Raw genomic sequence first — 20219 nt, 5'->3', positions numbered from 1 at the left:
ATGTGGGAAACGTGAGGGAAAATTAAGGGAAACGTGAGGGGAAAAGAGTGGGAAGCATGAGAGGAAAAGGTGGAAAATGTGAGGGGGAAAATGGAGGGAAACAAGGGGGGGAAAGATGGGAAGCGTGAGGGGGAAAGGGCAGGAAATGTGAGGGGAAGATGGAGGAAAACCTGAGGGGAAAATGGTGGCAAACGTGAGGGGAAAATAGTGGCAAACGTGAGGGAAACCTGAGGGGAAAATGGAGGGAAACAAGAGGGGAAATAGCAGGAAAAGTGAGGGGAAAATGGTGGCAATCGTGAGGGGAAAAGAGCAGTAAACGTGTGAGAAAATTGAGGGAAACATGAGGGGGAAAAGGTGGGAAACATGAGGGGAAAATGGAGGAAAACCTGAGGGGAAATAGCAGGAAAAGTGAGGGGAAAATGGTGGCAAACGTGAGGGGAAAAGAGCAGTAAACGTGTGAGAAAATTGAGGGAAACATGAGGGGGAAAAGGTGGGAAACATGAGGGGAAAATGGAGGAAAACCTGAGGGGAAAATGGTGGCAAACGTGAGGGGAAAAGAGCAGTAAATGTGAGGGAAACCTGAGGGGAATATGGAGGGAAACATGAGGGGAAAAAGGCAGGAAAAGTAAAGGGGGAAATGGTGGCAGACGTGAGGGAAACGTGAGGGGAAACCTGAGGGAAGCGCGAGGGGAAATGGCCGACACTCCCCCAGCCGTCCGTCCATTCCCGCCAAAACCACGCACAAATTCTGCCTTTTAAATTTTTTTATTGATTTTTTTTCCATGAAAAATACAAAGAGTCGAGTCCAGGGGTGGGGGCCGGGGGGTCCCGGTCCCCTCCGAGGGGTCCCGCAGTGCCACAGGGGGGGTCCCTGGGCACATTTTGTCCCCGCGTTGGGCCCCCCAAAAACGGGCCGGGGCTGAGGTGGGGACCCCTTATTGCTACTGAATTGGGGGTCCCCTGGCCCCCCTCCCCAAATTCCAGGGCTGGATGATCCCTGGAAAAGGGGATGGGGGGGTCAGAGTTTGGGGGGTGGGGGGGGGTGGTGATGGCGGATCTGGACACGGGGGTCGCTCCTAAATATTTATATTAATAATAATTAAAACTACAAGAAGCTTCACACAGGCACGACACAAAAAAACCAGGAGCCGGGGTGGGTTTGGGGAAGGGTCTGGGGAGAAAAAAGAGGGTCCCGGGGAGTGCCAGGATCAGGGAAAAAACAGGGGAGAATAGGAAATAAATGGGAACTAAACCACTGAAAAGTGAGAAATTATCCCGACGGCGAAGGGAAAATAAATAAGAATTGCAATAATAATAATAACAATAATAATAATAATAATAACATCAATAATAATTAATAAGAAGAATAATTAAGAATAATAACAATGATAAGGAGTAAGGGGGAACTCAGTACTGGGGCTTTTCAGGTGGGGTTCCGCCCTTTTGTTTTTTGGACAGGAGGCTCCAAACTCCAGCAAGTGGAGTAATTTGGGGCAAAAATCGCCCATTTTGAAGAATTTGGGAAGGCGGGGGGGGAAGTGTGACACGACACATCCCCTCCCTCCCAGTTTTGGGGGTACCAGCACAATCCCTGGCATTTCAGTGCCCCTGGCCCCCCAAAACTTGCCTTGATCACTCTTGGGGTTCACAAGCTGCTTCCAAGGAACTCGGGGAGCACAAAGCAGGTTCTCACCCCCTCTGGAAAAGGCGATTGTGGGGATTTTGGGGGATATCTTTTAATATTCTGCTATAAAAATAGATGGATTTGGGCCGGCGGCTGCCAAGGAGCCGCCGCTCCCTGCGCCAGTCACGCTCCTCCTTACCTGATAACGGGTAACAGGTCTGATTAAACACCTGATTCATCCTTACTTTTGTTCTTCCTCCCCAAAAATTCCTCCCCCTCCCCCAGAAAATGAAGGAAAGACGTGGAAAGGAGGAGAGAGCGAGCAGAGCCCCCTCCCCTTCCCCTTGCTGGAGTCCTGGAGCGGAGGGAAGGGGGGGCACAGCCCCCACCTGGACACACCTGGATCAGGTGGGGGGGGGGGGCACCGCTCCAGGTGGTCCGGCCACCGCCGGAGTGGTGGGGTTGGGGTACCCGGGGGGGGTCCCAGGTGTGTCCACAGCGTCCTGGGGGGGTCTCCAGGGCCCCTCCCAGTGCCCTGCAGCACCTGGAGGAGGCCCCAGGGACAGGTGAGGGTGTCTAGGTGTCCGGGCTGTGCGTCAGGTGTGATCCCCACGCTGTCCTCAGTGGCCATGGAGGGGGCTCGGGGGTCTCCATGGTGTCTGTGGCGCTCATGGGGGGGGGGTCCCCACGGTCTCCAAGGTCTCCAGGTGTGTTTCTCCATCTCCTGGAGACCCAGGATGTCCTTGGTGTCCATGGAGGGCCTGCCCAGGACATGAACTGGGTTTCTCCGTGGTCTCCATGCTGCTCATGGGGGGGACCCTGAGGTCTCCAGGAGGTGTTTGATGCTCGTGGGTGTCCCTGAAGGTCCCTCAAGGTCCCCAAGGTCTCCAGCTGGGTTTCTCTGTGGTCTCCATGGTGCTCAGGGAGGGACCCTGAGGTCTCCAGGTCTTCATGTGGTTTTCTCCATGGTCTCCATGGTGCTCATGGGGGTCCCTGAAGGTCTCTCAAGGTCCCTGAAGGTCCCCAGGGTCTCCAGTTGGGTTTTTCCATGGTGTCCATGGGGGTCCATGAAGGTCCCTGAAGATCTCAAAGGTCCCCAGGGTCTCCAGTTGGGTTTCTCCACGGTCTCCATGGTGCTCATGGGAGTCCCTGAAGGTCTCTCAAGGTCCATGAAGGTCCCCAAGGTCCCCAAGGTCTCCATCTGAGTTCCTCCATGGTGCTCATGGAGGTCCCTGAAGGTCTCCAAGGTCTCCAGTTGGGTTTCTCTGTGGTCTCCATGGTGTCCATGGGGGGGGACCCTGAGGTCTCCAGGTCTTCATGTGGGTCTCTCCATCTCCATGGTGTCCATGGTGTCCCTGAAGGTCCCTCGAGGTCCCTGAAGATCCCCGAGGTCTCCAGTTGAGTTCTTCCATGGTGCCCATGGGGGTCCCTGCAGGTCCCTGCAGGTCCCCAAGGTCTCCAGTTGGGTTTCTCCATGGTCTCCATGGTGTACCCCCAAGGACCCTGAAGGTCCCCACAGTCTCCAGTTGGGTTTCTCCATGGTTCCCACAGAGGTGATCCCCAAACCCTCCATCCCAATTCCACCACAGTGCTCACAGGGGGGGTCCCCACACCCCCACAGGAGACCCCCACACCTCCCCATGGACATGGAGCACGCCAACCTCAGGCCTTGTGCTGCTTGGTGGCCTTGAGGGACACCTGGAGCACCCCAATTCCACCAGGGGGGATCCCCACACCCCCTGGGCATGGGGATCACCAACCTCAGGCCTTGTGCTGCTTGGTGGTCTTGAAGGACACCTGGAGCACCCCAATTCCACCAGGGGGATCCCCACACCCCCAAAGGACACCCCCATGGAGTGATGGAGCACGCCAACCTCAGGCCTTGTGCTGCTTGGTGGCCTTGAAGGACACCTGGAGCACCCCAATTCCACCATGGTGCTCACAATGGAAGGTCCCCACACCCCCACACCCCGTGGACATGGGGAACACCAACCTCAGGCCTTGTGCTGCTTGGTGGCCTTGAAGGACACCTGGAGCACCCCAATTCCACCATGGCGCTCACAATGAAGGGTCCCCACACGCCCAAAGGACACCCCCACACCTCCCCATGGGCATGGGGAACACCAACCTCAGGCCTTGTGCTGCTTGGTGGTCTTGAAGGACACCTGCAGCACGCGCTCGCCCAGGCGGTAGCCGTTGAGGCTGGCGATGGCCATGGCCGCCTCCTCGTAGTTGGTCATGGTGACGAAGCCGAAGCCCTTGCACTTGTTGGTGGCGAAGTCGCGGATCACCTTGACGTTGGTGACGGCGCCGAAGGGCCCGAAGAGCTGCCACAGGACGCTCTCGTCCGCCTCGGGCGCCAGGTTGTAGACGAAGATGCACCAGCCCGGCCCGGGGGTGCCCAGGCCCACCCCGGCCAGCGCCGGCACCGCCTCGATGGCCAGCGGGGAGAACCTGGGCAGCAGCGACAGCGGGCTGGCCCGGGGTCAGACGGGGGTCTGGGGGTCCCTCCTGGGCCGGGGAGGGTCCCCAGGGTGGGTTTGGGGGGGGTTGGGGGGGGTTTGGGGGTGCTGTGTTACCTCTTCACCCCGTAGGCCACGTTCAGCAAATTGTCCAGGCTGGGGGGTGAGGGGGTGTTAGGGGGGACAGCAGGGGGGGGGGGCTCTGTGCCCACAGGGGGGTCCCGCCCCTCAGAGACCCCCACTCTGAGCCCCCCCCAGGATCATTGGGGTGTCTGTTCCACCCCCTCAGACTGTCCCAGGACCCCCAATCCCAGGGATGTCCCACCCCCCCCCCTGGACCCCTATTGCCAGGGGTGTCCCCCATTCCCAGCCCCCCTGGACCCCCATTCCCAGGGACCTCTCAGCCCCCTCAAGACCCCTGCCCCCGTTCCCAGAGGGATCTTACCCCCCGCAGCCCCCCAGGACCCCCATTCCTGGGGCCACCCCCCATTTCCAGCCATTGGAAATCCATTCTGGGGGTGTCTCCAATTCCAGGCGTGTTCCCCCATTCCCAGCCCCCCCAAGACCCCCCATTCCCAGAGATATCTCACTCCCCCAGCCCCCCAGAACCCCCATTCCGGGGGTGTCCCCCCATTTCCAGCCATTGGAAATCCATTCTGGGGGTGTCCCCAATTCCAGGTGTGTTCCCCCATTCCCAGAGATTTCTCACCCCCCCAGCCCCGGGGTGTCCCCCATTCCCGGTGTCCCCCCCCATCCCGGGGGTCCCCCCGCTCACCGGAAGCGCTGCGGGGGGGGGTGCAGGGCCCCGTAGCGCCGGGCCCCGGGGCACAGGCTCAGCAGGGCCCCCCCCGATTTCTGCCCGGGGCTGTTGGCGAACTTGACCGTGATGGGCTCGGCCGCGCCCAGCGGCTTCTGCCCGTGCAGCCCCCGCACCGCCTCCTCCGCCTCCACGCGCTTGTCGAAGCGGATGAAGCCCACGCCCCGCGACACACCTGCGCAGGTGATGCGGGGGGATCGGGGACAGCCCCCTCGGAGCCCCCTGGATCCTCCAGGAACCCTCCAAAATCCCACAGAACCCCCCAGATCCCCGCAGAACCCCCGAAAATCCCATAGAATCCCTCAACCCTCCCAGAAACCCCACAGAACCCCCCAAAACCCCCCAAAATGCCCCAGGATTTCCATTCTCAGGGATGCTCCACCCCACAAAATCCCCCAAAATCCCCCAGGACCCCCCCACCTCAGGGATGTCCCAACCCCCCAGAACCCCCCAGGAGTGTCCCAGCTCCCTCAGGACCCCCAGGACCCCCCATCCCAGGGCTGTGCCCCCTCCCAGGGATGTCCCACCTCCCCCAGGACCCCCAGAACCCCCCGTCAGGGCTGTCCCACCCCTCAGGAGTGTTCCACCTGCCCCAGGACCCCCAAGACCCCCAGGACCCCTAGAACAGCCCCCCATCCCAGGGCTGTGCCCCCTCCCAGGACTGTCCCACCGACCCCCAGGACCCCCCCCCAGGGCTGTGCCCCCCTCCCAGAGATGTCCCACCTCCCCCAGGACCCCCAGGACCCCCACCCCAGGGCTGTGCCCCCTCCCAGGACTGTCCCACCTCCCCCAGGACCCCCACCCCAGGGCTGTGCCCCCCTCGCAGGGATGTCCCACCTCCCCCAGGACCCCCAGGACCCCCCCCCCCCAGGGCTGTGCCCCCCGAGCCCCCCCGGCCTCACCGGTGACCTGGTCCACGAGGATGCGGGAGGTGATGATGCGGCCGTACTGCGAGAAGAGCTGCTCCATCTCCTTCTGCCCCATGGCCTTGGGCAGCCCGCTCACGTACAGGTTGGCGTCGCGGATGGACGCCGAGCTGGGCCGGGCGTAGGACACCTGTGGGGACAGGTGAGCCCTGGGCACCCCGGGCACAGGGGCAGGGCCCGCCACGGGGGCACCCATGGGTGCCACTTCCACCACAGAGGGACCCTTGGGTGTCCCACCCACCACAGAGCGCCTCACAGGAGCCTCCCCCACTCCCAAAGCCCCCCAGGTGCCCCCCGTGTCACCTTGATGGTCTTGGTCTGCAGCTTGAGCCCGTTGAGGGCCCCGATGGCCCGGTCGGCGTCGCCGGCCTCCACGTAGTTGACGAATCCGTAGCCCAGGCTTTGCCCTGGGACACCGTGTCACCGTGTCACCGTCACCGGGGTGGCACTGTCCCCTGTGCCCCCAGAGCCACCCCCAGCCCTGTGCCCATGTCCACCCTGCCAGCCTCGCTGTCTCCCTGTGTCCCCATGGACGTGGCACTCGGGGTCAAACCTGGGGGGACAGGGACACCGGGGGAACAGGGACACTGGGGTCATGGTGACAGTGTGGGGTCATGGGGACAGGGGAGGGACACTGAATTGTCCCTGCTCCCACGGTCACTGTCTGTCCCTGTCCCCACAGGTCCCTGTGCTCCCTCTCCCTTCCCATGTCACCGTGTCCCATCTCACGTTCCTGTGTCCCCATGCCCTGCCCCGTGTCCCCGTGTCCCTGTGCCCTGTCCCTGTCCTGCCCCGTGTCCCCATGTCCCCATGCCCTGTCCCTGCCCTGCCCTGTGTCCCCATGTCCCCCTGCCCCTGTCCAGCCCCATGTCCCCGTGTCCCCCTGACCCTGTCCAGCCCCATGTCCCATGTCCCCCTGACCCTGTCCCCATGCCCTGTCCCCGTGTCCCTGTCCCTGCCCTGTGTCCCCATGTCCCCATGACCTCTCCCTGTCCCCCATGTCCCCCTGCCCCTGTCCAGCCCCATGTCCCCGTGTCCCCCTGACCCTGTCCAGCCCCGTGTCCCCCTGCCCCTGTCCCCATGCCCTGTCCCCGTGTCCCCGCCCATACCGGTGACCTTGTCCCGGACGAGCTTGCAGGACTCGATGTCGCCGAGGCTGCCGAAGAGGCTCCTCAGCTCCTCCTGGCTCATGGACTGCGGCAGGTAATTCACGATCAGGTTCGTTTTGCTGTCGTCGGCCACGGGCGGGGGACCCGGCGGGGCCCCGTTGGGCAGCGCCGCCGCCACCCCCGGGCCCGGCACGGCCACCACGGGCACGGGCACGGGCACGGGGCCGCAGCCCGAGGGCCCCGCGGCGCTGGGAGCCTGCGCCTCCACGGTGCTGAGGATCTGCGGGGGACAGGGGTGTGACAGGGGGACAGGGACAGAGACAGAAACAGGGACAGGGTGGGCATGGCCAGGGGACAGGGCCCCGCAGCACTGGGTGCCTGCGCCTCCACCGTGCTGAGGATCTGCAGGGGACAGGGGTGTGACAGGGGGTGTGACAGGGGGACAGAGACAGGGACAGGGACAGTGTGGTCATGGACAGGGGACAGGGACAGGGCCCGCGGCGCTGGGAGCCTGCGCCTCCACCGTGCTGAGGATCTGCGGGGGACAGGGGTGTGACAGGGATAGGGACAGCCAGGGGACAGGGACAGGGACAGGGACAGGGACAGTGTGGTCATGGACAGGGGACAGGGCCCGCGGCGCTGGGAGCCTGCACTTCCACGGTGCTGAGGATCTGCGGGGGACAGGGGTGTGACAGGGGGTGTGACAGGGGGACAGGGACAGTGCAGGCAGGGACAGGGCAGATCCACCGTGCTGAGGATCTGCGGGGGACAGGGGTGTGACAGGGGGACAGCAAAGGGACAGTGCAGGCAGGGACAGGGACAGGGACAGTGCAGGCATGGACAGGGACAGGGACAGGGGACAGTGCAGGCATGGACAGGGACAGGGCCCCGCGGTGCTGGGAGCCTGCACCTCCACGGTGCTCAGGATCTGCTGGGGCACAGGGACAACCAGGCGACAGGGACAGGGTGGGGATGGCCAGGGGACAGGGACAGGGACAGGGCCCCGCAGCGCTGGGAGCCTGCACCTCCACCGTGCTCAGGATCTGCTGAGAGGACTGGGGTGTCATGTGGGGGGGACGGGGACAGCGAGGGGACAGGGGGCGTCACAGGGAGGGGACAGGGACAGCGCGGGCATGGCCACGGTGAAGGGACAGGGACACTGCGGGATGGTGGGGACAGCGCTGGGACACGGGGACAGCGCTGCGGGGACGGGGACACGGGATGGTGGGCACGGGGAGGGGACAGGGCCAGGGGACAGTGACAGGGTGGGCATGGGCACGGCCAGGGGACAGCGGGATGGTGGGGACGGGGAGGGGACAGGGCCAGCGGGAAGAGGCGGGGACAGGGCCAGGGGACAGTGACAGGGCGGGCATGGGGACAGCGCTGCGGGGACGGGGACACGGGATGGTGGGCACGGGGAGGAGGGGACAGGGCCAGGGGACAGCGGGATGGTGGGCACGGGGAGGGGACAGCGGGAGGAGGCGGGGACACGGCACGGGGGACAGTGACACCCGGGTGGGGCCATGGGGATGGGGGGGACAGTGACAGTGACACCCGGGTGGGGCCACGGGGGGGGGACGGGGACAATCCCCCCATTGTGCGGCAGCGCCCCCGCCCCTTCCTCCCCTCCCCATTAGCGCGGGGTGGGTGACAGTGTGACAATGGCCCTTTGTCACCGGGCGATGGGGACACCCGGGGCCACCAGCCACGGCCCGGGGGGCGCGGGGACGGCGACACGCGGGGACAGCGACACGCGTGTGCCCCCCGCCCCAAAACGGGCGCGGTTTGGGGAGGGGTCCGCGCCCCTCCCTCGCCCGGCGTGTCCCCGCAGGTGCCACCCGCGAGTGACGCCGTGTCCCCAACGAGCGTGCGACACCTCACGGGGAGGGGGGGGGGTGGGAATTGGGGGTGGGGGCAGCACGGGAGGGGGATGGGATGGGAGGGATGGATGGGAAATGGGGGGGGGAGGGGATCCCCGCAATCCCCCTCCCCAAATCCCCCCCACCCCCAGCCCGTTCTTACCGTCACCATCGTGTCACCGGGCGGGGGGGGGGGGCCCCGCACGGCCCCGAGGGCTCGGGGGGCCCGGGGGGAAGCCGGGGGGGGCTCCGGGGGTCGCGGCGGCTCCGGGCGCTGCGAGCGGCGGCCCCGGCTCGGTCCTTTAAACGTCCTTGGGCGGGCGCGGGGCGGGGCCCCCCAAAAACCGCCCCCCCCCAACACCACACCCCTCTCTACCGAGATGGTTCAGCCCGCGTCCCCCCCTCCCAAAAAGGTGGGTCCGACCGTCCCCCCCCCCTCAAAAGGTGGGTCAGCCCGACCCCCCCCCAAAAGGTGGTTCCATCCGCGCCCACCCCCCAAAGGTGGGTCCTACCGCCGTCCCCCCCTCCTAAAAGAGATGGATCAGTCCGTCCCCCACCAAAAAAAAAGGTGGGTTGGGTGAGTCCGCCCCCCCCCCCCAGGACAAGAAGCCCCCCGAGACCCCCCAGGCCCCGCCCACGGGAGGAGGAGGAGGAGGAAGGAGCGGAGAACGCAGGAAGGGTGGGGGGAGGAAGAGGAGGAGGAGGGACGGGAAGGAGGAGGAGGAGGGCGATGAAGGCCGCGGGCGCCGCTTCAGCACCGGAGACAGCGCCGAGAGCGAGCGCGGCTGCCGCGAGGGGCGGAGACCCCGAAATGGGGAGGGGGCAACGCCGAGGGAGCCCCCGAACCCCCTCGGGACTCCTCGAACCCTCCGGGACCCCCCCCCCCCCCAAACCCCCCGAGTCCCCCCAAACCCTCCGGGACCCCCAGAGCCCACGCAGACCCCCCCTAGCCCCCCTCCCCACAAAAAACGAACCATCACGAAAATTCCCGATTTTAATGGGGAGGGGGCTGGGGGGATTCCCGTGGGGGCTGGGGAGGGGTCTGTGCCCTCCTCACCCCCCCCCTCCCCCAGACCCCCTCCCCAAAACCCCCAGGTGTCCCCGGGGGAACGACAAGTGACAATAAGGAAATAAATAAATAAATAAATAAATAAATAAATAAATAAATAAATAAATGGAAGGTGAGGGAGTGGGAGACAGGGAGCACCTGGGAGGGCACCTGGGGGGGGGGGGGGGGACGGACAGGTGAATCTGGGGGGGGCCCAGGTGAGTCTGGGGGCGGAGTCCCAGGTGAGTCCAGGGGGTCCCAGGTGAGTCCAGGTGAATCCAAGCGGGACCCAGATGATTCCATGGTGGGTTCCAGGTGAGTCCAGGTGAGTCTGGGGTGTCCCAGGTGAGTCCAGGTGCCCCGGGGGGGTCCCAGGTGCCCCGGGGGGGTCCCAGGTGCCCCGGGGGGGGGTCCCTATGTGCCGCGGGGCTCGGGGTGCCCCTGCAGCCCCCCGTGTCTCCGCATGTGCCAGGTGAGGGAGGCGCGCTGGCGGCAGCGGAACCCGCACACCTCACACCTGGGGGGGGGCAGGGGGGGACAGGTGAGTCTGGGACCCCTCCCCACACACCTGTGGGGGGGAACAGGTGAGCCCCGGGACCCCTCCCCACCCCTCACTCACTGCAGGGGTCTCTCCCCCGTGTGCGTCCTCCTGTGCACCTCCAGGTGGTTCCTGCGCTTGAAGGACTTGGCACAGGTGGCGCAGGTGAACTCCCGCACACCTGGGTGGGGGGCAATGGGGGGGGGCAGCAGGTAACACCCCCCGATGTGGGGGTGAAGGGGATTTGGGGGGCACAGCACACCTGGGTGGGGGGCACAGCACACCTGGGTGGGGGGCACAGCCCACCCGGGGGGTGTGGGGGTCTCACCCGGGGGGTGTGGGGGTCTCACCCGTGGGTGTGGGGGTCTCACCTGCGTGGCTCTCGGCCGCGTGGCGCCGCAGGTGCTGGGCCAGGTGGGAGCTCCTCCCACAGCCGGGCTGGGGGCACACCTGGGCACGGGGCCGGCGCTGCCCCTGGCGCAGGGGGCTCTGGGGGGTTCACACAGGTGAGGGGGGGTGGTCTGGGACAGGTGAGGGGGGGTCTGGGTGTGTCCCCCCTGCCCAGGTACCTGTACGCTGCCGAGGGTCCCGAACACCTGCCCACAGGTGGGGTGGGGGCAGCTCAGGGGCCCGGGGGGCTCCTCGGGGGGCTCCTCGGGGGGCTCTGGGGAGGGGGCTCGGCCCCTTCGGCTGCGCCGGGGCCTGCGGGGCCTGCTGTGAGACCCCCCCCCAAAAACAGGTGTGGGACAGGGGACAGAGCAGCTCACCTGAGCCCCCTGAACCCCTCCCCAAAAAAACTCCCAAATCTCCCCAAATAAAAGAGTCCTGGAGCCCCAAACCCCCCCAAGGACCCCCAGGGACCCCTAAAACCCCCCAAACGACCCCCTGAAACCCCCCAGAGACCCCCTAAACCCCCCCAAAGCATCCCCAAAGGGGATGAACCCCCCCCAGGAACCCCAAATGACCCTCAGGGCCCCCTAAACCCCCCCAAAGCGCCCCCATGTCCCCCTGAAACCCCCTCCAAATGACCCCAGGGACCCTCAAAGCATCCCCAAAGACCCCCAGGGAGCCCCTAGACCCCCCAGGACCCCCCTAAACCCCCTCAGGGACCCCCCAAAGCCCCCCATGGCCCCCCACCTCTCCGGCTCCGTGGGGATCTCGTAGATGATCGCAGACCCCTCGGGCTCCTCGGCTGGGGAGGGGTCCCGGGGGGGCTCCGGAGGGGGGGGCGGGGGGGGCGGCTCCTCCTGCTTCAGCCTCAGCAGTGGCTCCTCCTCCTCCTCCTCATCCTCCTCTGCCATTGGTGGGGCTGGTGAGACCCCCGGGACCCCCCTCCAGATCCTGCCCCGAGCTGATTCTGAGCCCCCAACCCACCCCCAGCCCCAATTCTGAGCCCCCAACCCACCCCCAGCCCCCTGAGCCCCAATTCTGACCCCAAATCTTCCCCCATTCCTGACCCAAACCCCCATTCACGACCCCAAACCCCTCAATTCCTGACCCCAGTCTTCCCCCATTCCTGACCCCAAATTCCCCATTCCTGACCCCAAATCTTCCCCAAATCCCCAACTCCAAATTTCCCCAATTCCCGACCCAAACGCCCCAATTCTGAGCCCAAACCTCCCATTCCTGGGCCAATCCCCGATTCCCAACCCAAACCCTCCTTCCTCACCCAAACCTCCCAGTTCCTGACCCCAAATATTCCCCAAATTTCCCCATTCCTGACCCCAAACCTTCCCCAATTCCATTCCTGACCCCAATCCCCAATTCCTGACCCCAATCCCATTCCTGACCCAAACCCCCCAATTCCTGACCCAAACTCTTTCCCCACCCCCCATTCCGAGCCCCCACCCCATCATTTGCCCCTCACCTGTCTTGCCCTGGGGCAGTTGTGTTTCCTCAGGTGTGGGGGGCGTGGCCAAGGCGCTGCCCCCCCCTCCCTGGAGCAGCACCTGGAGCCCCCCCGGGCCCTGCTGGAGCCCCTCCAGGCCAAGCCCCCCCTCCTGGAGCCCCCCCAGGACCCCCCCCAGCCCGAGCCCCCCCAGCAGCAGCAGCGTGGTGGGCGGGGGTCCCGGACCCCCCCTCAGTATGGGGAGGGGCAGGCACAGCACGGCCTCCAGAGCCTCGGGGGGGGGCTCGGGACCCCCGGGGGGGGGCGGGGGGGGCACGGCGGGACCCCCGCCCGGGGCTGGAGCGGCCTCAGAGCCCGAGGAGCTGCACGAGGAGGAGGAGGAGGAGGAGGAAGAGCCGGGGGCTGCGGGGGGAAGAGGAGAGTCAGGGGTCAGGGGGAGGGTCTGCAGCCCCCCCAGGTTAAAATCCCCCAAAAATGGCATGGAGCACCCAAAAATCTGCTCCAGAGTCAAAACAGCCTAAAGAGAGCTTGGGTTGGCCCTAAAGACCCCCAGACCCCAAATCCCCCAGACCCCAAACCCCAAACCCCACACACTCCCCACAGCTCAAACCCCACACAGCCCCCAGACCCCAAACCAAACACACCCCAAACCCCACAAACTCCTGATACACACCCCAAACCCCACACAGCCCCCAGACCCCAAACCTCGCACACCCCCAGACCCCACACACCCCCAGACCCCACACATCACCCCCAAACCCTCCACACCCCAATCCCCCCACACCTGACAACCCCCAAATCCCCAAGAGCCCCCAGACCCCACAGATCCCCCAGACCCCACAGCCCCCAGACCCCAAACCCCACACCCTTAATCTCCCACAATCCAGACCCCCACATCCCCTAGACCCTAAATCCCCCAAACCCCACACACCCCAAACCCAACACCTTAAATCTCCCAAACCCCAAACCCCACATTCCCCAGACCCCAAACCCTCCACACCCCAAACCCAACACCCTAAATCTCCCAAACCCCAAACCCCACATTCCCCAGACCCCAAATCCCCATCTCCCAAATCCCACACCCCCCAAGCCCCCCAGACTCCAAACCCCAAACCCCACATTCCCCAGACCCCAAATCCCCCAAACCCCACATTCCCCAGACCCCAAACCCTCCACACCCCAAACCCAACACCCTAAATCTCCCAAATGTATAACCCCACATTCCCCAGACCCCAAATCCCCCAAACCCCACATCCCCCAGACCCCACACACCCCAAACCCCACATCCCACACATCCCAAATCCCCCAAACCCCACACATCCCCTGACCCCCCAAACCCCCCAAACCCCCCAGGACCCCCCAGTCCTCACCGTCCTCGCCCTCGGATCCGCTCTCGGGCCTCAGGGGCGGGTGCAGGTCCTGGAAGTAGCGGTGCCCGCGCTCGCACTGCCACACGGCCGTGGTGAGCAGCCCCAGCGCCGGCTCCAGCTCCGCCAGCCGCGGCTCGTACGGGCAGCGCTGTCCGTGGTCCTCGTACCACAGCACGGCGTGCCGCAGGCAGTTCACGTTCCGCCGGCGCCCTAAGGGGGGCACGGGGTGAGGGACCCCCGAAATTGGGGTATGGAGCCCCCAAAGTGGGGCACAGCGAACCCAGAGTGGGGCACAGCAGCACAGAGCGAGGGGCAGCCCCCCAGAGGCAGGCACAGCCCCCCAAAGTCAAACACTCACGTTTTTTGCGTTTGGGTTTTTTCGGGAGCTGCTCCCAGGGTTTGCTGTGGGGAGAGAGGGGATGGCAGAAAGGGGAAGGGCCCCCAGCCTTCCTCCCCGGCCCTCCTCCTCCTCCTCCCCGGCCTTCCTCCTCATCCCTGGCCCTCCTCTTCCTCCTCCTCTTCCTCAGGCCAACCCTTCTCCTTTCCACCGCCTTTCTCCTCCTTATCCAGCTCCTCGCTTCCATCCTCAGCCTTCATGCCCCCAGCCTTCCTCCTCCTCCTCCTCCTCTTCCCGTTCTTCATCCCCCAGGAGCGCGAGGAAGAGCAGGGAGAGGCGGGAGCGGAAGAGGGACAGGACAGACGGGAGGGGACGAGGAAGAGGAGAGTGAGGAAGAGGAGGCTGAGGAGGAGGAGAACGAGGAAGAAGAGGAGGAAGAGGAGCAGGATCAAGGCCGGTAACACCGCTCCAGCACCGCGGACAGCTCCCGCCGCTCCCGCGGCTCCCGCCGAGCCCCGGGCCCGCTCCGCGCCCCCAGCCCCGCTTGGGGGGACCCCGACAGCGACCCCCGCCCCCCCAAACCCCTCCGGGACCCCTCCCCACACTCTCAGCGCCCCCTCCCCCGGCTCCCCCCGGCTCCCCCCGCTCCCCCCGCTCACCCGCGCCGCCCGGCGCGCTGGCCCCGCTCCAGCCCCAGCAGGTAGGCCGCCAGCTTGGCGTCGCTCCATCCGCTGCGGCGCCGCAGCTCCACCCAGGGCCCGTGCGCCTCGCCCAGGTACACCCGCCGCACGTCGTACTTCTTGCGCGACTCCAGCCGCCGCCGCGCACGGTCCGTGTCCGTCAGGCGGGGCCGGCCCCGCGCTTTGCGGCCTCCGCCGGGCTCGGGGCCCGCCCCGGGACCCCCGGGAGCCCCCCCGGGACCCCCGGGAGCCGCCCCGGGCCCGCCGGGGCCGCGCTCGGCCGCGCTCATGCCGCGGCGCGCTGAGATGACGTCACGATAACGTCGCGTTGTGATGATGTCACGGCGGCGGCGTCGTGGCGCTGGGTGCGCATGCGCCAAACGCGCTCTGCCCTGAACTCCCGCCCGGATTTTGGGGAGGGGGCGCTGAGGGAGAGGGGGGACCCCAAAGGGGTCCTGGGGGGTCTGAGCCCGACCCGGGACCCCCGGGTGCGAGGGGTGGAGGTGGCGCAGCTGAGGGAGCGCAGCGGGTCACTGGGGACACCCCAAGGATCCCCCAAAATTCATCGGGAACCCACCAAGAGGCCCCCCAGACGCATTGGGGACCACCCAAACCTACTGAGGACCCCTCAAACGCCCCCCAGAACTCACCAGGGACCCCCCCAAGTGCCCCACAAATTCACTGAGGACCCCCGAAGAGAGCCCCAAACTCACTGGGGGCTCCCAAACTCCATGGAGACCCCCCGAAAGACCCCTCCAAACTTACTGGGGACCCCCCAGACTCACTGGGGACCACCCAGTGCCCCCCAGATTCACCCAGAACCCACTGGGTTTGGGGGGGGGGCGACACTGGGAAGGGGAAACAACCTCTGAGCACCCCCAAATCCCCGACCCCCGGCCCCTCAAAGCCCCTCTTGTGACCACAAGGAGCACACAACCCCCCGAAAACCCCCCCAAAAAACCCTCAAACCCCCCCCCCAGCACCCCCAAGTCCCCTCCTGTGACCACGTGGGATGCACAACCCCCCAAAAAATCCTCCCAAATCCCTCCGAGACCCCCCAAAAACCCTTACCCAGCACCCCCACATCCCCCATATCACCCCCAAAAGCCCCTGAGACCCCCTCCAGACCCCAAAATCCACTCCCGTGACCGCATGGAACACACAACCCTCCCCAAAACCTCCCCAAAATCCCCCCAAAACCCTCCCAACTCCTCTCAGACCCCCAAAATCACGACACCCTCTCTCCATCACACACCCCGTTTATTCCCCACTCTTTTCGGGGGTCTCTCCCCGCGGCTCCCGCCCCTCGGGGGGCTCCAGCCCCGTTCCTGGGGGGCTGCCCTGGCCCAGCCGCGCCCTCGGGGGGGGCTCAGCCCCCGTTTCCGTCCCCGGTTGCAGGCGGAAGATCACCGGGGTGTTGGCCAGGGCCGGGTTCCGCTCCTGCAGCGCCGCGATCCAGCGGGCCAGGGCCGGGCGCTGGGCCCCCCCGGCCATGCACAGCGCCAGCACCGGGCCCTCCTCCGCTGGGGTGGGGGGCACACGGGGTCAGGGGGGGCGCGGGGAGAGCCCCTGAGCCGCCCCCGGACCCCTCCCCAAATCACCTCTGTCCACGCCGTGGAAGTCGTCGTCGTCCCAGGGGCCGCGCTCCAGCTCCAGCTCCAGGTGCAGGGGGAAGTAAAAGCTGCGCTCGGGGTCCGGGGGGGGGTCCTGGGGGGCAAAAAAGGGGGGTGGGAGGGGGGCTGGGAGGTCCCAGGACCCCTCAGGATTCCCCCATGACCCTCCCAGGGCCCCCAAGGTACCCCCATGACCCCTCCAGGCCCTCCCAGGACACCCCCATGACTCCTTAGGACCCCCCAGGACCCCCTATGATCCCCCCAGCACCCCCAAGACCCCTCACGACCCCACAGGATTTCCCCCCGGATCCCCCGAGATCCCTCAGGCCCCCCCAGAACCCCCCATGATCCCCCATAACCCCTTTATGACCCCCTCTAGGCCCCCCATAACCCCCTCCAGGCCCCCCTATGACTCCCTAGGACCCTCCCAGGATGCCCCAGGCCCCCCAAAGTCCCCCCATAACCCCCCCATACCCCCCCAGAACCCTCAGGACCCCCGACTGACCCTGATGTGGGGGGGCAGGGGGTCCCCCCTTAGCACGAAGTATTTGAGGAGGGTCCCGCGGAGCCAGAGCGGGAACGGCCCCTCCACGAACACCGGGCGGGCGGGGCCGTGCAGGGCCAGGAGCTCCTGCTGGTCTGGGGACTGACAGCCTGGGGACAATGGGGACATTGGGGACATTGGGGACACCGTGCTGGGCCAGCATCTCCTGCTGGTCTGGGGACTGACAGCCTGGGGACAATGGGGACATTGGGGACAATGGGGACATTGGGGACATTGGGGACATTGGGGACACCGTGCTGGGCCAGCAGCTCCTGCTGGTCTGGGGACTGACAGCCTGGGGACAGTGGGGACATTGGGGACATTGGGGACAATGGGGACACCGTGCAGGGCCAGGAGCTGCTGCTGGTCGGGGCTCTGACAGCCTGGGGACATTGGGGACATTGGGGACATTGGGAGGGACATGGGGGAACCTTGAGGACATTGAGGACAGCCGACCCCAAACCCAGGGACACCAAACCCTTCACAGAGACCCTCAGGGAACCCCAAACTCACCCCAGGGACCCCAAACACAGGGACCCCCCAAAACCCTCCCAAGGGACCCCAAACCCACCCCAGGGACCCCAAACCCCAACCAGCCCCTCCAGGGCACCCCAACATCCCCAGCACTCACTGATGATGAAGGGCTGGACGGAGCCTTCATCCTCCCCTGAGTCTGGCACTGGTGCCTGTGGGACGGGGACAGGGACAGGGACAGGGACAGGGACAGGGGTCACTGCAGGGACACCTCTGACGCCTCAGCTGTGTCCCCGCAGTGTCCCCACCTGGATGAGGGTCCCCTGTGTCCCCCCATATCCCTGTCACCTGTATGACACTGATCACGGCCCCGGGGTCGCAGGCCATGCCCTGCAGCCCCTGTGTCCCTATGTCCCCCCCATGTCCCTGTCACCTGTATGACACTGATGACGGCCCCCGGGTCACAGGCCATGCGCTGCAGCCCCTGTGTCCCTGTGCCCCCCATGTCCCCATGTCCCTGTCACCTGTATGACACTGATGACGGCCCCGGGGTCGCAGGCCATGCGCTGCAGCCCCTGTGTCCCTGTCCCCTGTGTCCCCCCACGTCCCTGTCACCTGTATGACACTGATGACAGCCCCCGGGTCGCAGGCCATGCGCTGCAGCCCCAGCCGTGCAGCCTCCAGCCCGGGGGGCAGCGGCCGGGGGGGCTGCGGGTGGGGGTCCAGGTGCCGCATGCGCGGCAGCCAGAACTGCATCCGCTGCAGCTTCCGCATGGGCCGGCTGCGCGGCCCGAACACCCCCAGCAGCAGGAACCGCGTCTCTGCGTCCGGCATCACCCCTGGGGACACATTGGGGACAGGTTAGGGACAGGTTAGGGACAGCCTGGGGACAGCAGCGACACATTGAGGGGACTGGGGATATTGGGGACACATTGGGGTAACAGCAGCAGGAACCGCGTCTCTGCGTCGGCCATCACCCCTGGGGACATTGGGGACAGGTTGGGGACAGGCTAGAGACAGCCTGGGAACACTGGGGGGATTGGGGACATTGGGGACCTTGAAGGGACAGGTGAAACAGGGAGGCACCAAGGGACCTGGAAGGCCACAGGATGGGCACGAGGGGACAGGAGTGACACGGTGAGACGCAAGCAGAGACAACACAAGGGACACAACAGGGGGGACACCTGGGGACAGCAAGCACGGCACACCCAGCAGCACGGGTGGCCGAGGTGTCCCCTGTGCCCCAACAGAGCAGAGCCACCCCTTGTTCCCACGCACAACTGTCCTGTGTCCCCAGGCAGGGCTGTTCCTTGTCCTGGCTGTCCCCAGTGTCCCCATCCTGGCTGTCCCCAGTGTCCCCAGCACTCACCGTACTGCTCCATCTGCTCGAGCAGGCGCAGCCCGCACTCCTGCTGCCGCGGGAACGGGAACAGCAGCCTCTGCACGGGGCCGCGGGGCACCCAGGCCCCGCGGGGCAGCAGCCGGAGCAGGGCGTTGTAGGCGCCCAGGCTGCGCTCGGCGCCCAGCGCGGGCAGCGCCGCCAGCGCCGCCTCCACCAGCGCCAGGCGGCCCCCGCGGCCCGGCGGGGCCCGGGACAGCTCCCGCAGCGCCGCCTCGAACGCGGCCCCGGGGTCGGAGCGGCCGCCGGTGCCGCCGGGGTCACCCGTGTGCGTGTGCTCGTGGTGCGACCCGCGGGAGCGGAGGAGGCGGCGCAGGGGGGGCTTGGGGGCGGCACCCGCCCAGGTGTCACCCCCTGAGGTGTCGCCCCCTGAGGTGTCGCCCCCCGAGGTGTCGCCCCTCGGGCCGTCGCCCTCGGCGGGGTCGGGGCTCGGGGCTCTGCGAGGTTTCGGGGTCCCCTCGTTGGGGTCGCTCCCCTCGGTGGGGACACGCGCGGGGCGCTGGCACAAACTGCGGCAGAGCTGGGCAAGGGGAAAAGGGGTCACACCACAGATGTGTCCCCGTGTCCCCCCGTGTCCCCCCGGTCCCTCCGGTGCCCCCCGAACCGCCTGTCCCCCCCGTCCCCTCTGTCCCGTCGATGCCTCCTCTCTCCGCTCCATCTCCCTCCACTGTTCCCGTGTCCCCCTCATCCCGTCCTGTCCCCCTCTGTCCCCTTCTGTCCCTCGGTGTTCCCCCGTGTCCCCCCCCGTCCCTCCCGGCGTTCCCCTCACCTCCGGCGCTGCGGGGCCGCCCCAGAGGCGGCGGGGCAGGGCGCGGAGCCAGCCCAGCCTCATGTCGCCGCTGTGGCCGCTGTCCTGGTGTCGCCACTGTCCCGGTGTCGCCGCTGTCCCCTCACGGCCGGGCTCCGCTGTCCCCACGCCGGGTCGCGCCGTTGGGCGCCGCCATCTTAGCCTGGTCAGTGGGCGGGTCTTGCCGGGCGCAGCCAATCACCGCGCGGCGTTTCTCGGCGGGCGCTGTGATTGGCAGGCAGCGAGGGGCGGGGCTCGGAGGGGTTCCCCCGTGACGTCAGAGCGGGACCCCGGGATGAGTTCAGGGACGGGGATCGGCGGTGACGTCACGGGGGGTGAACAGTGACGTCAGAGCGGCCCCGGCAGCCCCAGCGGGGGAGAAGGGGATCCCCAAATCGCTGGGGGGGCTGGTGGGGGGGTCCCGATGTCCCCCCAGGACCGGGGGGGGTCCCGGAGCTCTGGGGGGGGGGGGGGCGGGGACGGCCCGGGGAGGGGGAGGGGCAGGAGGGGGAGGGGGGGGGAGGGGGACATTCCCCACCCGTGACGAGCAGTGTCCCCCCCCGGGGGGGGCGGCGGAGTCCGATCCGGTGACGGCACCGGGAGGGGGGGGACTCGAACCGCGCTGTCCTGGGGGGGTCCCGCGGTACCGGGGGGGTCCCGGGAGCTCGGGGAGGAGACCCCCGGTGCCCCGGGTGGGTCCCCGGAACCGCGGGGGTGTCCCCGGTGTCCTAAAGGGGGTCCCCGCTGTGGGGGGGACACCGAGAGTACCGGGGGGACCGGGAT

At 66.8% G+C, this 20219-nt stretch overlaps 3 protein-coding genes across 11 annotated transcripts; all 3 read right to left on the bottom strand.

Moving 5' to 3' along the window:
- Positions 1-746: 746 nt before the first annotated feature.
- ELAVL3 (ELAV like RNA binding protein 3) lies at positions 747-9161 on the bottom strand. 3 transcript variants are annotated; one of them, XM_074530386.1, is made up of 8 exons: positions 8961-9161; positions 6939-7218; positions 6133-6236; positions 5806-5959; positions 4862-5078; positions 4204-4242; positions 3753-4099; positions 747-3127 (listed from the first exon to the last, which is right to left on the bottom strand). In XM_074530386.1, exons 1-7 carry the CDS (start codon positions 8967-8969, stop codon positions 3754-3756), a joined length of 1149 nt encoding a protein of 382 aa, XP_074386487.1. In that variant the 5' UTR covers positions 8970-9161; the 3' UTR covers positions 747-3127; position 3753. The 3 variants fall into 3 exon arrangements, with proteins under 3 accessions (XP_074386487.1, XP_074386486.1, XP_074386488.1); XM_074530385.1 differs by having other exon boundaries at positions 747-3063; positions 8961-9159; XM_074530387.1 differs by having other exon boundaries at positions 747-3063; positions 3753-4078; positions 8961-9159.
- A 614-nt stretch (positions 9162-9775) lies between these two features.
- ZNF653 (zinc finger protein 653) lies at positions 9776-14948 on the bottom strand. 6 transcript variants are annotated; one of them, XR_012577521.1, is made up of 10 exons: positions 14599-14948; positions 13961-14004; positions 13603-13812; positions 12251-12634; positions 11521-11677; positions 10953-11097; positions 10755-10872; positions 10465-10564; positions 10201-10362; positions 9776-10170 (listed from the first exon to the last, which is right to left on the bottom strand). XR_012577521.1 is itself a non-coding variant. In XM_074530358.1 (10 exons), the coding sequence occupies exons 1-9, from the start codon at positions 14907-14909 to the stop codon at positions 10260-10262; spliced, it is 1572 nt and encodes a 523-aa protein (XP_074386459.1). In that variant the 5' UTR covers positions 14910-14948; the 3' UTR covers positions 9776-10190; positions 10221-10259. The 6 variants fall into 6 exon arrangements, 5 of the variants coding, with proteins under 5 accessions (XP_074386459.1, XP_074386462.1, XP_074386461.1 ...); XM_074530358.1 differs by having other exon boundaries at positions 9776-10190; positions 10221-10362; XM_074530361.1 differs by having other exon boundaries at positions 9776-10117; positions 10221-10362.
- Positions 14949-15862: 914 nt separating this feature from the next.
- Positions 15863-19883, bottom strand: ECSIT (ECSIT signaling integrator). Of its 2 annotated transcripts, XM_074530368.1 has the most exons (8): positions 19419-19883; positions 18620-19169; positions 17900-18089; positions 17775-17808; positions 17408-17462; positions 16738-16886; positions 16221-16326; positions 15863-16142 (listed from the first exon to the last, which is right to left on the bottom strand). In XM_074530368.1, exons 1-8 carry the CDS (start codon positions 19479-19481, stop codon positions 15880-15882), a joined length of 1410 nt encoding a protein of 469 aa, XP_074386469.1. In that variant the 5' UTR covers positions 19482-19883; the 3' UTR covers positions 15863-15879. The 2 variants fall into 2 exon arrangements, with proteins under 2 accessions (XP_074386469.1, XP_074386468.1); XM_074530367.1 differs by lacking the exon at positions 17775-17808 and having other exon boundaries at positions 17866-18089; positions 19419-19881.
- Positions 19884-20219: the final 336 nt, after the last annotated feature.

Source organism: Zonotrichia albicollis, chromosome 32 (genome assembly GCF_047830755.1).
Source record: "Zonotrichia albicollis isolate bZonAlb1 chromosome 32, bZonAlb1.hap1, whole genome shotgun sequence".
Taxonomy (NCBI): Eukaryota; Metazoa; Chordata; class Aves; order Passeriformes; family Passerellidae; genus Zonotrichia; species Zonotrichia albicollis.
This window is presented reverse-complemented; position numbering and strand designations above follow the sequence as displayed.

What these genes read in the sequence shown, in the direction of transcription:
- ECSIT (XM_074530368.1), bottom strand. Translation starts at nt 19,481, where the DNA reads ATGAGGCTGGGCTGGCTCCGCGCCCTGCCCCGCCGCCTCTGGGGCGGC. An exon ending in CGTCCAGCCCTTCATCATCA is followed by an intron (nt 16,887 to 17,407) that starts GTGAGTGCTGGG and finishes CATTGTCCCCAG; the next exon opens with GCTGTCAGTCCCCAGACCAG. An exon ending in CTTCCACGGCGTGGACAGAG is followed by an intron (nt 16,143 to 16,220) that starts GTGATTTGGGGA and finishes CCCCCACCCCAG; the next exon opens with CGGAGGAGGGCCCGGTGCTG.
- ZNF653 (XM_074530357.1), bottom strand. Translation starts at nt 14,909, where the DNA reads ATGAGCGCGGCCGAGCGCGGCCCCGGCGGGCCCGGGGCGGCTCCCGGG. An exon ending in CGGATCCGAGGGCGAGGACG is followed by an intron (nt 12,635 to 13,602) that starts GTGAGGACTGGG and finishes TTCCCCCCGCAG; the next exon opens with CCCCCGGCTCTTCCTCCTCC. An exon ending in GGACCCTCGGCAGCGTACAG is followed by an intron (nt 10,873 to 10,952) that starts GTACCTGGGCAG and finishes TGAACCCCCCAG; the next exon opens with AGCCCCCTGCGCCAGGGGCA.
- ELAVL3 (XM_074530386.1), bottom strand. An exon ending in TGCAGACCAAGACCATCAAG is followed by an intron (nt 5,960 to 6,132) that starts GTGACACGGGGG and finishes CTGTCCCCACAG; the next exon opens with GTGTCCTACGCCCGGCCCAG. An exon ending in CCCCCCCCGCAGCGCTTCCG is followed by an intron (nt 4,243 to 4,861) that starts GTGAGCGGGGGG and finishes CTCACCCCCCAG; the next exon opens with CCTGGACAATTTGCTGAACG.